Source organism: Monodelphis domestica, chromosome 4, assembly GCF_027887165.1.
Source record: "Monodelphis domestica isolate mMonDom1 chromosome 4, mMonDom1.pri, whole genome shotgun sequence".
NCBI classification, from domain to species: Eukaryota; Metazoa; Chordata; class Mammalia; order Didelphimorphia; family Didelphidae; genus Monodelphis; species Monodelphis domestica.
In genome coordinates this window covers 421,599,612-421,621,191 of record NC_077230.1, presented here as the reverse complement: position 1 = coordinate 421,621,191, position 21,580 = coordinate 421,599,612, and the positions used below count along the sequence as shown (strand labels likewise).

At 56.9% G+C, this 21,580-nt stretch overlaps 2 protein-coding genes and 1 long non-coding RNA gene across 4 annotated transcripts; 1 reads left to right on the top strand and 2 right to left on the bottom strand.

Moving 5' to 3' along the window:
* Positions 1-729: 729 nt before the first annotated feature.
* QPCTL (glutaminyl-peptide cyclotransferase like) lies at positions 730-9,909 on the bottom strand. Of its 2 annotated transcripts, none has more exons than XM_007492136.3 (7): positions 8,485-9,909; positions 3,786-3,935; positions 3,287-3,568; positions 3,028-3,180; positions 2,440-2,539; positions 2,249-2,365; positions 730-2,160 (listed from the first exon to the last, which is right to left on the bottom strand). In XM_007492136.3, the coding sequence occupies exons 1-7, from the start codon at positions 8,752-8,754 to the stop codon at positions 2,012-2,014; spliced, it is 1,221 nt and encodes a 406-aa protein (XP_007492198.1). In that variant the 5' UTR covers positions 8,755-9,909; the 3' UTR covers positions 730-2,011. The 2 variants fall into 2 exon arrangements, with proteins under 2 accessions (XP_007492198.1, XP_016277790.1); XM_016422304.2 differs by lacking the exon at positions 8,485-9,909 and adding an exon at positions 4,775-5,459.
* On the top strand, positions 3,929-6,181 carry LOC130453951 (uncharacterized). Its single transcript, XR_008911626.1, has 2 exons — positions 3,929-4,425; positions 5,456-6,181. It is a non-coding gene; the product is annotated as an uncharacterized LOC130453951 (long non-coding RNA).
* A 2,902-nt stretch (positions 9,910-12,811) lies between the features above and the next one.
* On the bottom strand, positions 12,812-19,846 carry FBXO46 (F-box protein 46). The gene is made up of 2 exons (XM_003341071.3): positions 19,735-19,846; positions 12,812-15,776 (listed from the first exon to the last, which is right to left on the bottom strand). The coding sequence occupies exon 2, from the start codon at positions 15,705-15,707 to the stop codon at positions 13,797-13,799; it is 1,911 nt and encodes a 636-aa protein (XP_003341119.2). The 5' UTR covers positions 15,708-15,776; positions 19,735-19,846; the 3' UTR covers positions 12,812-13,796.
* Positions 19,847-21,580: the final 1,734 nt, after the last annotated feature.

Here is a 21,580-nt window from a genome sequence, read left to right as displayed (position 1 = left end):
TGACTGCAAAACGGGGATGATAGTAGCAGCCCCTCTTGCGGTCGCTGTGAGGATCCAATGAGAGTGTGATTTAGCAACGCGCCTAGCAGGCCCCACTAGAGTCAGTGCCACGTGGCTGCCAAGGCCGTGGGAGGCATCGCTCCAGGAATCGCGAGTGGCCTGTCGGGCCACAATTCAACTCCGTTCTCCCAGGCTCTATTAAGTGGTGACTGTGTGCCTTGGGAGCAAACACCGGGCAGCCCCTGCCTGGCAGGACAGGAATCCAGAGGAGGGGTGACTGCCAGTCTGGGAAAGTGTAACGTGATGCGAAAGAGGCCCGTCTGCAAGGGGAGGCTGGAGTCAGATTGGGAAGGGTCTTCAACCCAGCTGAGGAGGGACAAGGTCAGATCTGTGCCTTAGGACCCAATGGAGGAGCAGAGGGCCGGAGCTGGACGGGCAGTCCTGGCAGAAGCCAGAGCCCATCGCCCCGGTGCCTCCTCTTGGGTCCCCGAGGGCCGGGGCATCAGCCAAGGATGGCAGGCCCAGACCACCGGGAGCCAGCCCTCTGTACAGTAGGGGTGTCGGAGGGGACAGGGCGGCGGGAGGCAGAGGGCAGCTTGGTGGCTCAGTGGATAGAGCAGGGCCAGGAGCTCCTTTTTCCTAGATAGCGTCAGCAGTCGCCCGTCTCCCGGGCGCACACTGCCCATGCTTAAAGAATGAGGAACACAGTCAAAGAGCTGGAAGGTCAAGAAGTCTGCAAGCCCGCGTTTGCCCGGCCAGGCCCAGGCGGCTTCGGTGACCCCTCGGCACTGCCAAGCCAACCCCAGGTCATTTATTAGGGCCTCCAGGCCAGCGCTCAGGGCGGGATTACAAAGCCGGGAAATCTTGCCCGCCTGGAGCTTACAGTCTACCGTGTGCAGTCAGAGAGGTATTGAGGAGAGACAGAGGGGCAGCCGAGGGGCCGATCCCACAGCAGACACTTGTTTTATCTCCCTGAGCCTTAGTTTCTCCATCTGCAAAAGGAGCAGCCCCAAAGCACCACTCTCACAGGGCTCTTTTGAGGCCCAAACGAGAGGCACCTCCGGAGGCCACAGAAGGGTGGGACCCCACGAGCCACACGGGAGGAAGCCGGGATTCCCTGAGGCAGAGATGGGAGCGGGAAGGTGGCATTCGGGGAAGAGCCAACAGGCCAGGTGGGCCGGGCAGCAGGAATGAGCGGGGAAGGATGGGAGGCCGTCCCTGGGCCTGAAGGAGCCACAGACGCTTCTTGAACCAGGGACTGAAGCTCCTTCTGGCATGGACAGGAAAGGGCGAAGCTGAGCCCAGAAACCAGCCAGGGAGCGGCGGGGAATCCCACACCGGGGCTGTGTGACTGTGTCCACTCCCCCCCTCGGTCTCCTCGGCCAGCACTCCCTGTGGGGCCCTCTCGTGGGAGCCAGCCCTGACGTCACCTGCACGAAGTGGAGCACCAGCCCAGCCAGGCCTCACCTCGGGGCTCTGAGGTCCCCAGGGGTGCCCGGACTCCCCCACAGGTGCCTAGGACAGGCGTCTCCTGCCGGGAGCTGGGGGCCTGGGAATCGCTCACGGTCCAAAGCCTCCGAGCCTCCGTTTCCTGATGGAAAGGCAACAGCAGCAGCTGGCCTGCAGGGAGGATCAGAGGACGGTCTCGCTGGCCGAGCGTCCAGAGAGCCCCAGAGGCACCGGCTGCCCCGGACATGCCTTCCCTCCCGTGCTGGCCGCGATGGCTGCTCCTGAGGGAGGATGTTATCGTCCTCGCTCTTCCCCGGGGACACTCGGGCCGAGAAGGCGGAGGGCCTCCTCGGGGTCCCACCAAGAGGAAGGGCGGGGTTGGGATTTGAACTCGGGGCTCCTGTGAGGGACCCCCCTGCCCCGAGGCTCCCAAACACTGCGAAGCCTGGAGAGAAGGCGAGTTCTTGGAGGCTTTTCATTTCTGATCCTTGTGTCCGCAGGCGCCCGGCAGGCCTGGCACTCCCCGCGGGCGGGCGCGCTCGGGCCCTGCGGGCACCGGGGCCTAGCGCAGGCCCAGATACTCTGCCAGGAAGACGGCAAAGACGCGGCTGAGGTTGTGGACGGTGGGCGCGTGCAGGTTGGCCTCCGTGTCAGCGGCCGTGTGCCACACCACGGGGAAGGGCGTGGGGATGACGTGCAGGATGGGCACACCTGGCGGGGCGAGCAGAGGGCAGCCCGTGAGGCTCGCCAGAGGCCGCCCAGCCAGAGGCTGCCCCCCCCGCCCTGCCCTCGCACCCACCTCTGCGCAGGAAGGGGACGTGGTCGTCGTCCACGGCCCCGAGGGGCGGCCCCTGCTGGAAGTACATGAGCTCGCGGGGGTGGGAGGCCAGGAGCCCCAGCCGGTGGAGCCGCTTCTCTGCGGGGGGACAGCAAGGGGTCAGGGAGGCCCCGGCGCCGGGGGCGTCCCGCCTCCCCCCGGCCCCCCAGTACCTATGGAGCTGAGCCGCTGGAACCAGGAGGCCGTGTTGGGGAAGTGACTCCTGATGACGGGGTTCGGGGCTCCCAGCAGGTCCAGGAGGACAAACATTTCCTGGGACAGACACACAGAGGGGAGGGGCGGAGGACGGTCAGCAGCCAGACATCCAGGAGGGCCCAAAGCGGGGAGAGCAGTGTGGCGACCGCCTCCCGACGGGTCAGCTCAGGCCGGGCGCCTGCGGCCCCGCGAGTGCCGGAGGTCAGTCAGAGCGTCGCCAGGCCGGGGGGGCGGCTCCCTCGCACCCCACACCGCGGAGCCTGGCGGGGAAAGGGCTGGGCCCGACGCGAGCTCCGCGACCCTGAGGCAGCCTGGGCTCCCCCAGCTACCAGATGGGGATAATCACGGCATCTGCATCCGGGGGGCCCTCTGACGTGCTCGGCCCCGTGCCTGCACACAGTGGGCGCTTAGTGAATGCTGATTCACTGCCCCCCCCTCCCCTCCCTCAATCCCCGAAGCCCCCATGTTTCTCTGGGGCACAAATCCCAAGGAAGGGGAGCGACCCCCCTGGCTGCTGAGGCGGGGCAGCCCCCGCTCGCACTCACAATCGCCTGAAGCTCTGAGAGGCCCGGGCCGTGGGGTGTCTGCTCCATGCGCTGGGCCAAGTGCCGAGCCCCATAAAGAGAGTCTTCCGGCCCCCACTCCTTCAAAGCCTCCTCCCCATCCAGGAAAAGGAGCTGAAGGGTCACAGGAGCCCCCTGGAAGTCATTGAAAAGCGGTCACCAGAAAGGAGGAGGCGGCGCCCCGAGACAAGCGCTGGCACCCCACAGAAAGCCCCCCTCCCCGGCTCCGGCCCCTCCTTACCCGGTCCTTGGAGCGGCGTAGCTGAGGGTCCAGGGCGCGGGCGAGCTCGAGAAGCAGAGCGCAGGGAACAGCCGAGTCTGTGGCACCCAGGAAAGGGGGCCCACCTGGAGGGAAGAGCTTGGAGTCGAAGTGGCAGGCCAGGGTCAGGCGTCGGGGGGCTTCTGGGGACAGCGTGGCCACCACGCTGGCGAAGGCCACGGGCCCTAGCGGTGTCGGGGCCGAGAAGGCATCCACCTTCACCTGCCAGCCAGCGTCTAGAGCCCGGAGTTCATCCTCCAGGAACTGTGGGCACAGGAGGTGGGCTTGGAGAGCCAGGAAGCCTGGGGGGCCTAGCGGGAGATCTGGGGGAGACAGCCAGGCGGCCGAGGCCTCCTGGGTCCACGGGGGGCACTAAGGGCTCCTGGTTCTCCAAAGATGGGGGAGGAGGGGAGCTCGCAAGCCCAGGGGGCCTAGGAAGGGGCCAGAGCCCAGAAGACCCCCCAGGCCTTCTCTTCCTTACCTGCCGGACCTTCGAGTTCCCAGGACTGCCTGGTGTCCTTTCAACCAGTAGGGGCTGGAGGTACTTGCCCCAGAGGCGCTGGGGGTCCAGCTGTCCTAGCAGCGTCCGAAGGTGGGCTTCAGGGAGGCTTCGGCCAGGGGGGGCCTGAGCCTGGGAAGAGAACAGCCAGGCCTGGAGCACGGCCTCTTGGTCCCCTCCCCATCCCCGGCCCATGTTCTGCCTCCCCGAGGCCGTCCTCTGCCGCGCTCTCTCCAAGGCCCCCGGAGTGCGAAGCATCACAGATCCTCGGAATGTTAGGAGGCACAGAATGTTGGGGCAGGGGGGGACCCGGGCCTGGAGCTCGGGAGGGACACGGGGACCCGAGCAGATCAGCCAAGCCGGGAGAGGGGGGGAAGTGGGCCCAGGCCGGGCCCTGGAGGAGAAACGGAGCCTGAGCACCAGGGGTCAGCCAGCGGGGGGAGCCCACAAAGGGCGGCCTGTCTAGGAGAAGGAGCGGCGAGAATTTGGCCCAAATGAAGGAAGAGGCTGGAAATAGACGGTGGAGGATCTCAAAGAGGAGCACAAAGGGGAGGCCGTGCCAAGGGTCCCGGGGGAGAGACCAGCCCCAGACGGTGGTCAGATCTGCGGAAGGCAAGTACTTGTAGGTAACCAGGAAGGAGCAAGTAAATGAGGAAAGAACCAGTGCAGAGAGGGTGGCCTGGGAGACATCTGCGGGAAAGCGGGCCCCCGGTCAGAAGCCCACCCAGACCCGCTGCTCCTCTCCTCGCCAGGGACGCTGGCCTCCTCACTGTTCCAAGAACGGGTCCCTCCATCCCGGCTCCCCTCCAGGCCCAGCTGAAACCTCGCCTTCTCCGTCCTTCTCTTTAATTATTTCTTATTGATTCTGTCCGCTGGACGCTGGGTCCTCCCGGGCTGGGCCCGTCTGGGCCTTTTACCCCCGAGGCTTAGTCCGGTGGCCGGCACGCAGTAGGCGCCTCAAGAATGCTTACTGGCTTTGTTGGCGTCCTCCTCAGAGCTTGGATCCGGCCCTCTGCTCTTCTCTCTGTCCTCTGTCTTGGTAACCGTGCTGTGGAGGACAGACTTCTACTGGCACCCACGCTGGAGTGATCTGCCATTCCCTTCTCCAGCCTCGCTGTACGGGTTAGGAAGTGGAGGCAAACAGGGTGGAGTGACTTGTCCGGGGTCGCAGAGCCGGCAGCGCTGGAGGCTGCACTTGAACGCAAATCCTCTGGGTAGCGCCCATCTCTCCACGACTCCTAGATCTCTCACGCAGCCCCACGAGCTGATCCTCGGGCTCGGCATCAAAGCATCCGACCGAGACTTCAGCCGAGTCATCGCTGACGGCGTGACTCGGTGGATTCAGGGCCGGCCGAGAGGGCAGACACGAAGGAGAGCCGTTAACGCCGGAATGGCTTCCACCCCCAAATCCATCAGCCGCTGCCTGGACTTCCCAGGCGGACAAGCCAGACATCTCAAACAGAACTTCTTGCTTTTGCCCCCAAGGCCTCCCATGGGAGCTCGGCATGCCCTGGCTCCCTCCCACGTGCCCAGCCCTTTCCGTCTTTCCTCCTCTGCTCATGCAGCGACGTCTCTCGGCCCTCAGCACCTCTCACCAATTCCCTCCACCTTGGTCTTGCTGACCCACGTCTCTCCCCACTTGTCTGTTCTAGACGCTGCTCTTCCAGTTGTTCTCCTTAAAGCCCAGAACTGACCTAGTGGCAGCCCTACTCAGCCAACTCCCATGGCTTGGGATCGCCTGCAGGATCAAGTAGAAGCTCCGCCGGCCCCCACCCAGCCTCAGTGGAGGCCCCCTCCTGCCAATACTCTGCCCCACGGCCAGTGCCCTTCTCATATAACAGCTATCTCCCATCGCTCTCTCTGCCGTTGTGCAGGCGGCCCAATGCCCAGAATCCTCTCTTCCTTTAAGACCATCCTCTGCAAGAGCCCCTCAGCTGTTCCTCCCTCCCAGGCTACTTTGTGTCTAATTATTTTGTAAATAGATGTGTAGATTAGGCCCTATATATCTTTGTGGGCTTATCTCTTCCCCCCAGAACGAGTACAGCCACTTTGTATATAAAGATGTACTTCCCAACTTTAGGTCGTAGTTCTGTATTTTAAGCCATCAAAGCTTAAACCTGCAATAAGGCTTCGGGGAGTCTCCTCCACATGGCGAGTAGAGATTGTTCCTTTCTTAGCATCAACTTGAAAGAAAATGGAGGGCCCAGGGACGATCTGTGTCTGGCTCTGAGCGTTAGGATTTTTTTAATCAGTTACTTGAATAAAGGCATAGATGGCACCCTAATCATATGGGTGCTCAGGACCCAAGAAGACCCTGAGAGGCCAGAATACTGGGCGGGATAAATGGAAATTTAATAAACATTAAGTGTGACGCTCGGGTTCAGGATGCCAGTTTCACACATATAGCATGGGGAGGGGGAAGCCCGATGACGGTTCGTCTGAAGAATATGTAGGAATTTCAGGGGGCTGTGAGCTCTGAGTAGGATGTGGGAGATCTAGCAACCTAGTGTGCTCTCTCTACATTCAGGGAGGCCTAGCCTTTGGGAACAAGGAGGTGATAGACTGTGTTTAAGTATGGGCACCATGTGTGAGGAAAGCCCCTTAAACACTGGAGAGCATCCAGAGAAGGACAATCAGAATCCAGATGGGCCCTGAGCCAATGCCAGAAAAGGAGGGGTACAAGGGGCTGCTAATATTGAGCCTAGAGAAGAAAAGGCTCAGGGGCCTCCCTAAGAGCTAGGTCCTGTCTATAATTTGAGGAAAAACTGTAACTTTGGAGAAATTATTTGGCAGGTGGTAGCATCCTGGGAGGCTACAAGCCTTGGGTCTGGCTTCAGTTCTGAGGCTAACCTGGGTCTCTTGCCTAATAAGATCAATAAAACTTGGAGCAAAAAGTGACTTTACAAGTTGTTCAAAGCCTTTCTGTTAGCCATGGGGAAACATCAACCCATGGAGATTGAAGGCTACAGGGGTGCATTGCTGGGATTCTAAACCAGCCAATAACTCCACAGCCGTCAGCAGATGGACATACACCTGTACTAGGCCTTCCCCCACCTGTCAGCACAAGGGGCTGGCAAGGAAACTGGATCTTTCCTGTGTTAAAGTGTTTGTCCTTCCTTCTGAGACCACTAGAACAGCTGTGCCTGTGAGAGAGGGAGGGCCAGAGATGGGGAACAGGAAAGTACCCAAAGAGGAAGCACCGTATCAGTCACCAGAAGATGTGACAGTTTTTGTGACTCTGGGCTGGGAGGCGGGAACCATAGCCCATTGGGTAGAGAGGACCTTTGCGATAATCAGGTTCACCAAATCTTTTACAGAGGCCCAGGAAAGGGAAGAATAGGGCCTCAAATAGCCCAGGTACTTGGACCACCAACCTAGGACTGTTTTCACTGGAGATAAGAATTGCAGACCAGTCTGAGCCAGTTATAAAAGTACCGGATTCAGTCTCCAAAGAATCAAGGCTCTCCTGGAGCAGTCACTACCAGTTGAGTCTTGGGAGGAAACATGTCCTTACAGCCTTGTTAGTGGGCCATTCTTAAAGTCTCAGTCTGCCGTGATCCTGGACTCCACACTGTCTCTTACTCTCTGATGTCCAATGAGTTGCCAGATCTTGCAGTTTGCACCACTCCATCTCTCCCATATGACCCTTCTGGCCACTCTTACAGCTACCCCTTTCCTTTAGGCCTTCATCGTTTCTGCAATAGTCAATACTAAAGGGGCTCCCTACCCTGGGTCTCTCCCACGACAGTCTATCTTGCATGATGCCACTGCTGCCAAGTCATTTTCCTGAAGCCTAGATCTGACTTTGTGACTCCCCTGCCCAATCCACTCCACTCCAGTGCTTGGTTTAACTCTCCTGCCTTTTGAAAAGTTTCAGCCACCCTTTTGCAGTCCGCTGTGCAGCCAAGCTGGCCTAGGTCATGCATGAAGACTCTCCCATCTCCATGTCTTTATGTTTGGGCAATGCATTCCTCCTTCCTTCTGCCTCACAGAGGCCCTCTCTACATTTTAGACAAGGATTAATTAGATAGTTGTGTAAAAATATATTCATTATATAGAATGTACACAAGCATGTACACTTTGGGATGTAAGCTCCCTGCCGGCAGGGACAATCCCATTCCTTGGGCTTCTATCCCTGTGCCTAGCAGAGTGAACATTTAATAAAACACTTGATGATTCTCTCATGAAGGGCAGGTAGGGCTGGTGGTCTCCCTTGTATTATGTGAGGGATCAATCTTCTGCGGTCTAGGAGGCCAGTATTCCCTGAATTTATTCTGGGGGAGGCAAGTGCCCAAGTTTCCGTCTTCCATGGATGGGAGGGGGGGGGTTAGTCTTTCTTAGACAAATGTGTTTAAAGGGGTGCCAGTCTCTTCGGATAGGCGGGTGTCAATCTTTGCTAGACAAGTAGGGCCAGGGGGAATCTCTCAGCCTCCACTAGATAGGTCTATATTGGAGGTGTCGGGCTCTCAAAGAGACGTATAAAAATGGTGATGCTAGTTTCCATGGAATTACTGGGAGGCAGTCACCATCTCTGGTAGATTGGGTGGGGAAAGGTGTCAAGTCTCCCACGGGTCAGTTGGGGGGGGGGGCAGTCCGTTGGGGGGGGGGTCAGTCTCCCATCGGACGGTGGTGGGGAGTGTCAGTTCCCGGATCTCTCCTTGGTTCTCCCGTCTGGTCTCACCTGCAGGTCCGGGCTGCTCCTTCTCTTGGCCCCTGCTCTTCGCTCTCCGACTCCTCCTCCCACTGCTCCTGTCCCTCCCCACGACCCACAGGCCACGTAGAGCCCGGTGCCCAGGGCCAGTGCCAGCAGCAGCAGTGGCAGCGGCGGCCGGAGCAGGCGGCGCTGGAGTAGTGGCCGGGTTTGAAGCGGCTCAGACAGACCCCGCTCCACACTCCGACGGCGGGGTCGCCCCCCACCGCCTCCGTGACTCCCGCCATTGCTTTTCCTCATGGTCCGGGACCTGCAGAGGCCCGGAAAGCTGAGGTGTATCCTGCACGCCACGCCTCTCCGGAAATAACCCGCCCAATGAACGCAGAGAGAGTCGCAATCAAGACCAATGGGAGGCCCCAACTGGGAAACATAGAGACCCACCCCCTCCCGCCTCCGGCGGCACGATGGGGATTGGCTCCACGCGAGCCACGCCCATCACGTCGTCCGGGCGACCTGGCCTTTGCCACGCCCCCCAGGTATTATCGGCTGACTATTGGACATGCCCCAAAGGAGTGAAATTCTAATTGGTTTCACAGAGGACACACCTCTCGACCTTGCCGGCTCCTGATTGGAGGAGACGAAAGCGCGCTCCCCTTTAACTGGAGTTGGTGAGGTCCACGCCCAGATGAACTCTTTTGCTGCTTGTAGGAGTCTATGCAGGATTACCTCCAGCGTCTTGTTCACGTGGACCAGTGAGACCCTGGGGTCCTTGAAGCCTGGACTATTCCCATTGGAAGCCACATCAGAGAGCACCTGTCCCAACAGCTCTCTTGACTGCACCCCAAAGGGAGACGCCACTTTCCCAAGCAGCCCCAGACATCTAGGGCAGTGCCTAGCCCTGGGGCCTCAGAATATGAGTAAAATATTTATATAGTGCTCAGAGCTTTGCAAAGCACTTTAATGGGCTCTCCTTTGATCCTCACAACAACCCTGGGAGGCAGGTGAGGGGTGATTCTCATTTTACAGAGGAGGAAACAGGCAGACCAGCTAAGGGTCCACACACCTAGTATGAGGCAGAGGGTGGATTTGAACTTGTCTTTCTTGACTAGGTCAAGTACTCTATCCACTAGGGACTACCTATCTGCATATGTTTATGCAAACATAAAAGCAGTGTGTTCTTATGGAAAGCGCTTCGGATTTGAAAACAGAGGTCCTTGGCTCAAATTGTGCCCCTCTCATGTACTACATATGTGACCAGAGGCAAACAACTTCAACTCTTTGGGCCTCAAGTCTTCTCTTCCATAAAAATAAAGATCTAGGCTAGATTACCTCAAAGGGTTAGCCAGCTTCAAACCTCTGTGTGTGTGTATGTATAGCTAGTCTCTCTTCCCCATGATGGCCTTCAGATCCTTACACCATCAGCAAGTACTCTTCAAGGGTGAATCATTCCCAGTTCTTTCAACTGATCCTCCGAAGGTGGGATTTCAACCCGACCCAGGTTCTGCACCATCCTGGAAACTATCTTGGCTACTCTCCTCTGAATGATTTTATTTTAGGTTTCTAGATACCATCAGCTCAAATGCCTTCATCTTATTTTTTTGGTTTTTTTTTTTACCCTTACCTTCTGTTGGCTCCAAGGCAGAAGAGTAGGAAGGGCTAGGCAATGGGGGTCAAGTGACTTGCCCAGGGTCACACAGCTGGGAAGTGGCTGAGGCCCGATTTGAACCCAGGACCTTCCATCTCTAGACCTGGCTCTCTATCCACTGAGCTATCCAGCTGCCCCGAAATGCCTTCATTTTATAGAGGAGGAAACAGAGGCTCGGGCAGCTAAGTTTTTCACCACGGTAGAGAATATCAGAGATGAAATTTGATTTTATGCCCACTGATTCTAGTCTAGACCCTTCCTAAAATGTAGCTTCTATAGCAGCCAGAGGGAGAAATGTGGTTTGACAACATCACAAAGTAAGCAGGGTATGACCTTTCTTAAAAAACACAGATTTGCAATTTCATCACTCCCTTTCCCATCCCTGCAAAGTAGAATTCGTTTTGCAATCCAGAATTCTAAAACACTGTCTGGGGGTCACTAAAAAGCCTTACCCAGGATGACATTGTACCTTAAGGACCCAAGAACCCGAGTTTTTCTGGCTGCCATATCACACCACTGATACCAATCCCACCGTATATCTCTTCCCTTTAAACTGGTCTCATACCTTCTTGCCTTTGCATTGACTGTCCCCCATGTTAGATGACATATGGACAGCAGGCTGGATTCAAGAGTCAGGAAGCCTAGGCTTAGAATGTCTTCTCTTCTCATGCTCACATTTTAGAATTCATAATTTCCTTCAAAGCACAGTTTAGCTACAACTTCTTGTAGGAAAACTTTCCTGATCTTCCATCCCCATTGTTATTGCACCCACTCCCCACCCCATTCCCCCTTAAGTTACCTTGTATTTATTTGGAGATTTAGAGGCTGCCTGGTCTGAATTCTGTCTCTAAGGTTAAATGGGATGCTGGGAAATTCCTTCATCGTCCTTGTTTTCTACTTCATAATTTCAAAAATGTGGCTAATAGTAGCACCTAACTCTCAGGGTTCTTCTGAGGATCAAATGAGATTGCAGGCAATGCACACCTTAAAGCGCTACAAAATTGTCCGCTATTATAGAATTGACTTGGCTTTAAAAATTTTAATTTATAGCAATATTTTGTATTTACTATTATGTGGGCACTGTCTCCCCCTATAGCTTATAAGCTCCTTGAGGGGCAGAAGTGGTTGTATTTTTTGCCTTTTTATGTCCAGTGCCTACCAAAATGCCCAGATGACAACAGAAAATGACTAGTAAGTGCTGTTTGGTTGACTGATGGGTACTGGGGATGCAGATCAACAAAACCCTCAGATCTTTTACAGAGATAGAGCTAGAAAATCCAGTCATGCCCCAAATTGCATATGGTCAAGTGTCTTATCCATGCTGTTGTTCTGTCAGTCATTTGCTTTTATATCATCATAATCTTTGGATATGACCTCCCTATTCTCTTCTCACTGCTCTTTGTCAAAACAGAGTATTGTTGTTCAGTCATTTCGGATAGTCTGGTTCAATTCTCTATGGCCCCTCTTGGGGTTTTCTTGGCAAACTGGAGTGGTTCTCCAGCTCAGCTGATAGATGGGAAAACTGAAGCAGACAAGGTTAGATGACTTACCCAAGGTCACACAACTAGTAAGTGTAAGAGGCTGGATTTGAACTCAAGAAGATGAATCTTACTGATTCTAGGCCCTGCACTTTATCCACTTCACTACCTGTGATTTCTTAAAATAATTCAATCCTGGCTTAAACACTTACGAGCCATGTGAATGACTTCACTGAAGTCTCAGTTTCTTTCTTTCTTTTTTTTTTACAGCTATGTAGCTGTAGCACCCACTGCAGTGTGTTGTTATAAGGGTCAGATGAAATAACATACAGCCAAGGTCTAATCTTTAAATGCTTTCTAAATGGCAGTTGTTATCAAAATATTAACTCAGAAACTACTGGTTCTATTTCAGTCCTCCTGGATTCCCTTAGTTGGCAGTGACTTTCCCTGAGGAGCACCAGTGCAGGAATCCCTCCAATGCCAGCCTGGCTCCTAATTATCTCTATGACCTCACAGGGTCATAGAATTTGAAAAGGAAGGTATCCCCCAAAGCCATCCTGAGAGGTTCAATGATCTCTCCCATGGTTGCCTAGAGAGTTAAGTGGCAGCAGCTGGATTCAAACCCAGGTCCTCCAAGTTTCAATCCAATGATCTCTACTTTGGCCATGATGCCAATGACATTTTTTCAAGCCTAAGCCAGGAAATCCTTCTATGTAGAGTGAAGGGGACTGGTTGTTGTTTTGTCCAACTTTTTATGACCTTCTTTGGGTTTGTTTGTTTGCAAAGATACCAGTGGTTTGTCATTTCCTTCTCAAATTCATCTTACAGAGGAGGAAACAGGCCAGGAGGGGTTAAATGACTTGCTAGTAATTGCCTGAGGCCCGACTGAATTCTGCAAGAGGAGTCTGGCACTTCATTCACAGCACCATCTAACTGCCAGCCTAGATTCCTTGGGGTCCTTTTTAGATCTGAGTGCACATAGTCTGTTGTCCTCTTCCTGTGTGACTGTATCCGTGTTGGGATCTCATCCCTCCTGGCTAGACCCAAAGCTGGGGAATCAGAATGGTCAGCCGCGCCTCCCTCCCTCCCTTTTCTGGAGAAGCCGAAGCCCGTGGGTCCAGGACGCAGCATTAGCTGTCAGACACAGGGCACATCTGCAAAGGCCTGACCCTCGGCCTTTGGAGCTCCAAAATCCCTTCCCCGCCCTGTACACAGACCAGCCCAAGGCCCAGCCTTATAAATAGTTGCTTTATAGAAAGGGCCGATTCCCAAACCGGCCAGACTGCCACACATGAGAAGCATTCAGAACCACAAAGATGTAAAAACAAACGAACAAAAACCAAAACAAAACAAAACGGGAAAAAATCCACCACAAAACAAAACCAAACCAACCAAATATTAGAATGTCCCAGCTTCCCCGAGAAACCCAGGAGTCTGATTTTCTGAAGGCAGCCAGGCTGGAGGTGAGCCTGGCCCAGCAGAGAGAGGACCCGACACCCCCCAGAGTGTCCCCTGAGCTGAAGTGGGAAACCCAGAAATTCAGGCCCGGGCTTCCCACCACGCTCAGAAAGGATTCACAGCTTTGGGATTGGGGGCTGCTTGAAATTGTGTGGTAAGGGGGAAATGGAGTCAAATCCTCCGTAAGAAATGTTTTCCCCTCCTCCCCACCCCAGAGGCAGGGGCAAGATTATGGATGAGGCAGGTTTGGGAGAGATGCCCCAGAGGCTGGAGAAAACTGGGGGGCCAGGTCTAGAGGTCTGGACACTGTCCTTGGTGTGGGCGTGCAGTCTGGGGGGAGGGGGGCACCCGAGAAGGGCAGCATGGACACGGCCTGAGTCCACTCTCTGCTGGCAGGGCCCTCGGGGGTTAGTGACTTGACTTTCTGAAAAGCTGACAGAAAGGCCCCAGCTCGGGGCGCAGCACCCCCACCTGGAGAGTCCAGGTGGGAGAAAGACCGCCCCGGGGGAGGGGCTGAGATGAAGACCGCCCTCCTCAAGAGATGCCCAGCTCTATTCCCAGACCTTGGCAGGAGAACAGCCAGGAGTCTGGGGGTGGGGCTTAAGTGCCAAGTAGCCAATCAAAGGGGGGGTCTCAGGAAGGCTTTTCGGTTCCCCGCCCGATTGGCTCCGAGTCCTAGATGCTGAGGAGGGGCCGGCCAGAAGGAATGCGGGGAGGGGCTGGGAGGGGGGGGGTGGGCGCTCCCTCCCCCTCCCCCCACTTCACCTGGCGTCCTCCCGGGCTGGCCGCAGCGCGTGGCAGGGGAGCACCCAGTTGTTGTCGTGCAGGCCCAGCCGACAGCCCGGCGTGTCCTTGTCGGGCCGGCGGCAGCACATCCAGTAGGAGCGGCCGTAGGGCAGGTCGTGGTGGTAGGGCTTGGGGTGCCAGCGGCACAGGGACACGTCGCCCTTCTCATAGCACTTGCGGCACTGCTTGCAGGGGTCGTCGCGGTAGAGCGGGTGGCGGCTCCAGCGCGAGTCGGTGGCCTGCACGCCGAACGTCTCGATGACGCACTTGAAGTAGTGGCACGTGCACTTGAGCGCGGCCAGGGCGCGCGTGGGCAGGAAGCCGAAGATCTTCACGAGCACGTGCTCGGGCAGCAGCAGCATGTACTGGCGGGGCTCTAGCAGCCGCTGGATCTTGAAGCGGATCTCCAGGAAGTCATGGGATACGTGGTGATAGAGGCGGCACAGGGAGGCGTCGGGGGCCGCTGCGCCCGCCCCGCCCCCTGCCTCGGGCTCGCTGCCCTCGGGCGCGGGCGCTGTGGGTACCTCTGGGGCAGCAGGCGCCTCGGGCGCCGGCTCCCCGCGGGCAGGCAGCAGGAAGAGCTGGCCCGGGGGCGGGGGCTCCTCCGGGCTCACTGTCAGGCACACTGTCTCCTCCTTCACGGTCTTGGCCCCATCCTTGCCGAAGAACACGCACTCATCCACCACTCCCGTGACCACCACGTCCACGTGGAAGCCCGCAGCGCCCCCTCCCCCACACTCCCGGGCCCCCGTGGGGGGCGGGGGCGGGGCAGGGGGCTTGTCCCCTGCTGTGGCTCCTGCAGAGGCTCGCTCGGGAGGCCCCTCGGGGCGGGAAGTTCCGGCTGCTTCCCCTTCTCCAGCCTCATCAGCCCTGGCCAACAGGAAGTCCACGTTGCTGGGCAGGGCATCTCGAGAAGGGCTGATGAGCTGGTACAAGTCACAGGTGATCTTGTCCTGGGCCCGGCTGCTGGGGCCCGGCCCGCTGCCATAAGGGCACCCTGGCCGGCCTCCGGAGCCCGCCCCTGGGGGGCCACCCTCCGGGGAGCGGGGCTCCCGGCCGCTGGAGATTCGAAAGGCAATGCGTACCTCCCCAGGACCACCTCCCGGACCGCCTTCCCCAGCCCGCACTTCCTCCTTTCTTGGCCCATCCCGCTGGGCCTCAAAATGAGCCACTGCCTCAGCCACACGGCTGCAGTCACTGCCCTGCCCCTGCCGATGCTCCCCGACAGCACCCTGAGCGCCCTGCTCCGCCGATACGAAAACCACTGGGGTCGGGGCCCCTGCACGAGGGTAGCTCTGCAGGGCCAGAGCTGCCCTCTGCTCCACCAGGGCCACCATCTCGGCCACGGAGAGCAGGTCCACGTCCTCAGGGGCACAGGCTGAGGCCTCGGAGGGCGCCGGCAGCTGCTGGTCCTCGTCTCCCCCCCCATCAGGTGGCTTGCCAGGGCCTGGCCGGGGTTTGGTGGAGTCCAGGCAGCGCCGTCTCCGCTTGGCCTTGGAGCTGTCACTGCCCCAGTGGCCCTTGACCTTCCCGGCACTGGCCCGGCTGGCGCCACCACCGCACTGATGGGCCACAAAGAAGGCCACCTTCTCCTTGGTGTTGCCAGGCTTGATAACGTACCACGTGTCCAGCAGGACTCGACCCTCCTCACCGGGGGCCGTGGAAAGCAGGGGAGCTGCGGGGGTCGCAGGGGCCGGAGGGGTGTTCTCAGAGCGGGCCAGCCCATCCCCGGAGCTGATGCTGCTCCCGCCGCTTGGCTCAGGGCAGGCAGGGGGAGGAGGGGGCTTTCGGGCTGAGGGAGCAGCTGAGCGGGGCTGATTCTGCGAATAGGTACCGAAGGGCCGAGGGCACCACAGCTGGACTGGCGAGAGGCTGCTGGGGTCCATGGCGGTCCAGCCAGATGAGGGTCAGCACATTCTGAAGGCCCGGCTAGAGACGAAGGCGCCCAGAGCCACCTGCGGAGGAAGACAGCAAAGGGGTGGTGGGCCATCAGCCGGGGAAGGACCTCCTGCGGTTGTTAAAGAAACACACTCACAGCATACGTGCCGGGGCTCAGAGCTGGCCTCTGCCTGAGGGCTGGGGTGGGAGGACGCTGCCCGCAGCTCTCTACGGGAGGGCCGTGCAGGGCGCCTGCACTGTGCCCAGTGACCTGGGAAGTGAGTGCCACGGGGGGCCGAGCCACTGGGGAAAGCTAGGATGAAGATAGGCATTGAATGTAGCAGGGACGGGACTGAACACTCCCGTTCTGGAGATCTTCAGAGGCCAGATGGCCGCTGTGGGGAGATGCCAAAGAGGGGTACCGAGTGTTGGGTTAAACAGTGTCCAGGCGGGAGCAGCCTCAGAGCATACCCTGCCCAGTCACCATGCCAGTGCCCTGGGGCTCCCCTGGCTGCGGCTGCCCAGCCCTCTCTCGGGCAGGAATTTGCTGGACTGCCCACAGCTAGGGGTGCCCGTTCACACTGGACAGAAGGAACTGGAGGGGAGCAAACACTTGCTAAGGCTCTTGGAGCTAGCGAGGGGCTCAGTAAGCTAATGAGGTACAACCTCATTCTAATGAGGGTGACACCCAGGCCCAGAGAGAATGGGGGGCAGCAGAGCTGTGGTGGGCCCAGGCTGGGTTCTGTCCTGCTCACCTGGGCACAGCAGCCCCTTCCTCCTGGCCCTGTTTGCCCAAGGCATCCCATATCATGCCCCTTCCTGTTCCCTGATCCTCAAACCCCAAATTTAGGCACCAAATAAATCTTCCCCAACACTGTCCTTTCACCCAGACTCCTCCCCAACGGCAGGCTGACATTTCGAGCTAGTGCAGCCCCAGGAGGTCATTCTAAATCAATCCCTTTATTTTACAGATGAGTAAACTGAGACCTAGAGAGGCAATGACTTGCCCAAGGTCACATAGCAAGCCAGCGGCAGGGCCAGGGTTTCTGACTCCAAAAGCAGGCTCCTCCCAATCGCCCCCAGGAGGCCTCGGGGCTGCACCCCCTCCGGATTCTAGGTACTATTCAGAGGGAAGCCCAGAGCGTGGGAAGGCAGAGCGCATGCGCTGGGAGTGCAGTGGTGGAGGGAGGGGAAAGAAGGAAGGGTGGAAAATCGAGGTGTTCTGGGAGCCCGCGCCACCACACCCCCCGCCCCTTTGTTGACAGACTCGCGCATGACGGCGCGGCCCAATGACAGGCTGCCGATCGGGGCCATACCCATATATGGACGGGCATCGGCGAAGGGGCGGGGCTAGGAGGTGTAAGTATGTGGGGGTGGGGGAGGGGCGCACGAGCTGGCCAGGGAGCGTCCTCCAGTTCCCGAGCCCGCTCTCTCCCGTGCAGAGGGAAGGAGGGGATGGCTGGACTCCCGTCCTCCGTGGGCCTCTCTTAACGAGACTCCCTGAGCCGCCCACCGCCGTGCACAGGGCGGGATTTAAAGCTCTCGGGTCCGCGCTGAAACAACACCCCAAAGGGCAGGCGAGGGGGCGGAAAGCCGGCAGGGACAGTCGGGGCGAGAGAACGCTGAGGGGTCTCGAGCTGTCCCCCAGAACAAGGGGGGGTGGGGGTGGGGGCGGGGGCGGGGGCGCCATCTCCTCCGGGATCGCCCAAGGTTTCTACTCCAGGCACAGCAACTATGCGAGCAGAGTCCGGCTTTGGGAGGGGAGACTCGGGGTCCCAATCCTGCCTCTGCAGAGCCCGGTCCTTGGGGGGGCCGGGACCAGGCTGTCGGGGGAGGGGCCGAGCACGGGATGGCAGGGCTCTGCACTCTCCTCCAGCCCGGACCGACTCTGGAGAGCCTCGAGTTCAAATGCTACGTGACCCGGGGCCCTGGGCTCAGTCAGGGCCGGGAAGCTCAGCCGAATACAAGTACCGTCTAGGAGGGGTCCTGGCCACCTTCTCGCCCCGCCCTCCTAACCCCCACTTCCAGCCACTAGTGCCCTCTCTAGCTGGTGACTGCCTGCTCCTTCCTGCATGGGCTCAAAAAACCCTGGAGCCAGTGAGAACTGGGTTTGAATCCTACCACGGACACTACTCACTGGATGTGAGCACGGGACCAGGCACATAACGTCTGAACCTCAGTTTCCCCTTCTGTAAAGTGGGCATTCAATAATACGAGTAGTGGTCTCACAAGAGATCGCCCGGCTAGGTAAATGTGAGCTGCTCCTTATCATTTTAAAGAAATAAACTTCCATTGATAAGCCTTTAGGATACTATCTTCCACAGCCCACCCAAGTCAAAATCCATCCTGTGCCATAACCACCCATGTGCTAGGTGGGTGATAGGGGCGACTTCTGAGTTTGGCATTCAAGGCTTCCCTAATGGAGACTCGACCCCTCTCTGGGCTCATACCCTTTCCTGACCCAGTCTGAATCCTTAAAGGCCTCCAGGTCAAGGGGTAAAGAAGTCCCTCAGGAAACCCTTCCAGCCCTGCCCCTAGCGCTGTTGGGCCATGCCTGCCCTCAGTGGAAGCCCTCATCAAACCCTCAGGCGTCGAGGGCCAGTGGCCAGGCTCCTACATGGCCCTTCTCCCTGACTTCTACCGGCCGGAAGCCCCGGACAATCTTGGAATTAGATGGTAGCTAACACCCGGCCATTCAGATTGGGGAGCTCGATCCGGAGACCTCCGTTTGAGGGACCAAAAAACAGGTTCAGAGACAGTCAGTGCACCAGGGTCAAAGGAGACTGGAGAGGGCCATCTACATGGAGGGAGATGCCCGGGCACGGGGCATCGGCTGCCTCCTGGCTGAGGGCTGCTCACTACTTCGTCTCAGGCACTCCTTCGCTGGACACAGGACAGAGACCCTTTGTCCTGGGTCCCCAGATCTCCTCTTGATGGGGCTCCTTAGGGACATGAAAGATGAGAGGCTGACACCCAGCTATCAGGCCCAGCTCTGATTGCAGAAATAAGGGACCTGGGTCAGGCCGGGCTGTCTCCTCCTACCAGCTCCTTGTCGAGGAATAAAATTCCCTTTGCCCAGCCCCAATAGCCTGTCCTTCCTTTGCTTAAGAAGGAAGGTCCCCCTCCCCTTTTGGGGGTGTCAGTCTCCCCAACTGTAAAAGGAGGAGGTCCTTCCCAGCTCTGACATCCTAGGTACCAAGATCCCTTCTAGTTCTGACATTCCTCGGTCTAAGAAACCTCTCAGCGCTGGCATTCCAGGTCCTGAACTCCTTCCCTGCTCACACGGTCGGGCAAGCTCTCTTCTGGTTCTAACATTCCCGGCTGTCAGGTGTCTCTCCGTTCTGACATTCGCTGTCCAAAGGCCTCTCCCAAGCTCCGAGGTTCTGTGCTCTTCGGGTCCCTCCCATCTCTGTCATTCCAGGTTCTCAGGTCCATCCCAGCTGGGCCATCCTCTGTTCTGGGCTCCCCAATACCTGTCCTAAAGTCCTACCAGATCCATCATCCTGTTCTCTGTGGGCCATCGAGGGCTTCCAGCTCCCTGGACTCCCTTGGGCCTGCCAGACCGAAACCCAACAGAGGCGAATGATACTGATGGTCAGGCTGCTCCCGCCCCATGGCTGGGGTGCTGATGGTCCGTGGGAACCTAATGATCTCTGGGGCTGGGAAGAGGCCCAGACTCAGAAGGAATACCTGCTCCATCCTCTTACCGATGGGGAAACGGAGGCCAAAGACACCGCCTCTCCCTGCACAAGTAGGGAAACTGAGGCCAGAGAAGGGCCAGCCAGGGAGGGCGGAGTAAGGACGGGAAGAGGAGAGGGTCTCCCAATGCGGTGCTCCCCCCACCCCACGCCCAAGGGCAAGACCCCTAGGTTGGGGGTGGGGGTTCAGGAGTGAGGCCCCTTCCTCCCACCTGTCTCCCTCCTTCCAGGTGCCCCGCCCCCCCAGTCCTGTCTCTACTCCGGGACGCACCCAGCGCCCCTCGACAGTCGGCGGCCCGCCTCTGCCCGCCTCCCCGACCCGACCCTCCGGCCTTACCCGCTCCGGGCGCCCGCAGGTCGCTCCGCGGCAGGGGCTCCCACCACTCACACACTCCACTCACTCCACTCACTCGCCCTCTTGCCTCCACTTCCGGGTTTCTGCTTCGAGGCATACCGGGAGTTGTAGTTCGGCGTGGGGTCGGAGGGGACTGAAAGGGCGGAGGAGAGGGAGGAACTCCATTTCCCAGAAGGCTACTCTGTCGGGGACGCCAGAGAAGGAGGTGCCGCCATTAACTGTGGGTATTGTAGTCCCCCAGCTTCCACTTTACCCAGGATCCTCCTTCCTAGGACAAGGGCTGGGAGCCCCTACGATGGGAAAAAGGACCCGTGCCATTCCCCATGGCCTTCCAGACATAGAGACAGGGCCACTCAAAATGCACCAGTCACTATCTTAGATGCTGAAGATAAAAAACAAAAATGCTGTCAACTTACATTCATACTGTTGACTAGATAGCTGATGAAAGCCTTTCCAGTTCTTTTAAAGAATTATTTTATTTTTTCAAATTACATGTAAAAACAATTTTCAATATTTCTTTTTGAAAATGTTGACTTCCCAATTCTCTCCCTCCCTTCCTCCTCTCTGAAATATAAGCAATTTGGTCTAGATCGTACGTGTGTGATCATGCAAAACATACTTCCAAATAGGTCACTGAGGAAGAAGACTCATATAAAACAAACAAAAAAAATGAAGCAAATATCAGATCTCCCTCTGGAGCTGGATAGCCTCTCCCAGATCTGTATCCATGATCTTGTAATCTAGGTCTCCTGGACTTCCCTGACCTCATACTCTGAAATCAGCCCATCTTGTAGTTCTTTGTATATGACATTCTACCTCCACCTCTCTCCCCCATTCTAGAATGTTTTCTCTCCTCATCTCTATCCCAGCTAAAATTCCTCTGCAAGAAGTCTTTTCCAATCTCCCTAATACATTAGTGTCTTTCCTCTGAGATTCCATGCAGTTTTCTCTCCCAAGGCAAAATATTGTTCGTCCTGGTTTAGTTTCATTGTTAGACTAGAAGGTTCTCAAGGACAGGGACTGATTTTACCTTTCTTAGTATATTCAGGGTTTAGCCCAGTCCCTGGCACAAAGTATATGCTAAATAAATACTTGATGATTTTCAACACACACACACATACACAGAGCCTCTTTAGAATCATTTTTTTGAGATTTTTGGAGCTGCAAGGGGGCTTGAATAAAAATCATTGTATCTAGAGTCAAAATGAACAAGAGAGGAAAGAACTTGATGAAGTCTAAGAATAAGCCCTCATTTTACAAATGGAGAATGTGATTTGGGGACTTAAAGGGGAGAAGGCATAAAAAAGGCAGACTGTATTTTGGAGAAAGGACCTGGATGTTTGAATCAGCTCTGCTATTTCCTATCTGGTATGATGTTGAGTGAAGCACTTCACACTTCTCAAATTTCCCTATTTGCAAAATCAAGGGGTTAGACTGTCATCTCTAAGATCTCTCCCAGACCCACATCCTATGGTCCTAGCATCTGCATGACTAGGGAATTCATCATCTTAAGAGCATTAGCTTGATGACAGACAGAGCCTCCAGAGGACTCATGTTCTGATCCTGACCCCCTTCACTTGACTGTTCAGTGAACAAGGCAACCCACCACCAACATCTTGTCCATCGGCTCTCCTCAGACCCTGTTGGAGAAAGCTCAGAACTCTGAACCCAGGGAGCCTTTGGAATAGCCATGCTCCTAGTGTTAAATGGTTTAACATCAGAAACCGTTTTTATCTAGGGAACTGACAGAGAAGAAGTCATAACATTTGCTTTGCTGCTAACCCCCAAGGACTATGGGAGTTTTCCATCTAACTTACAACTGAAATTT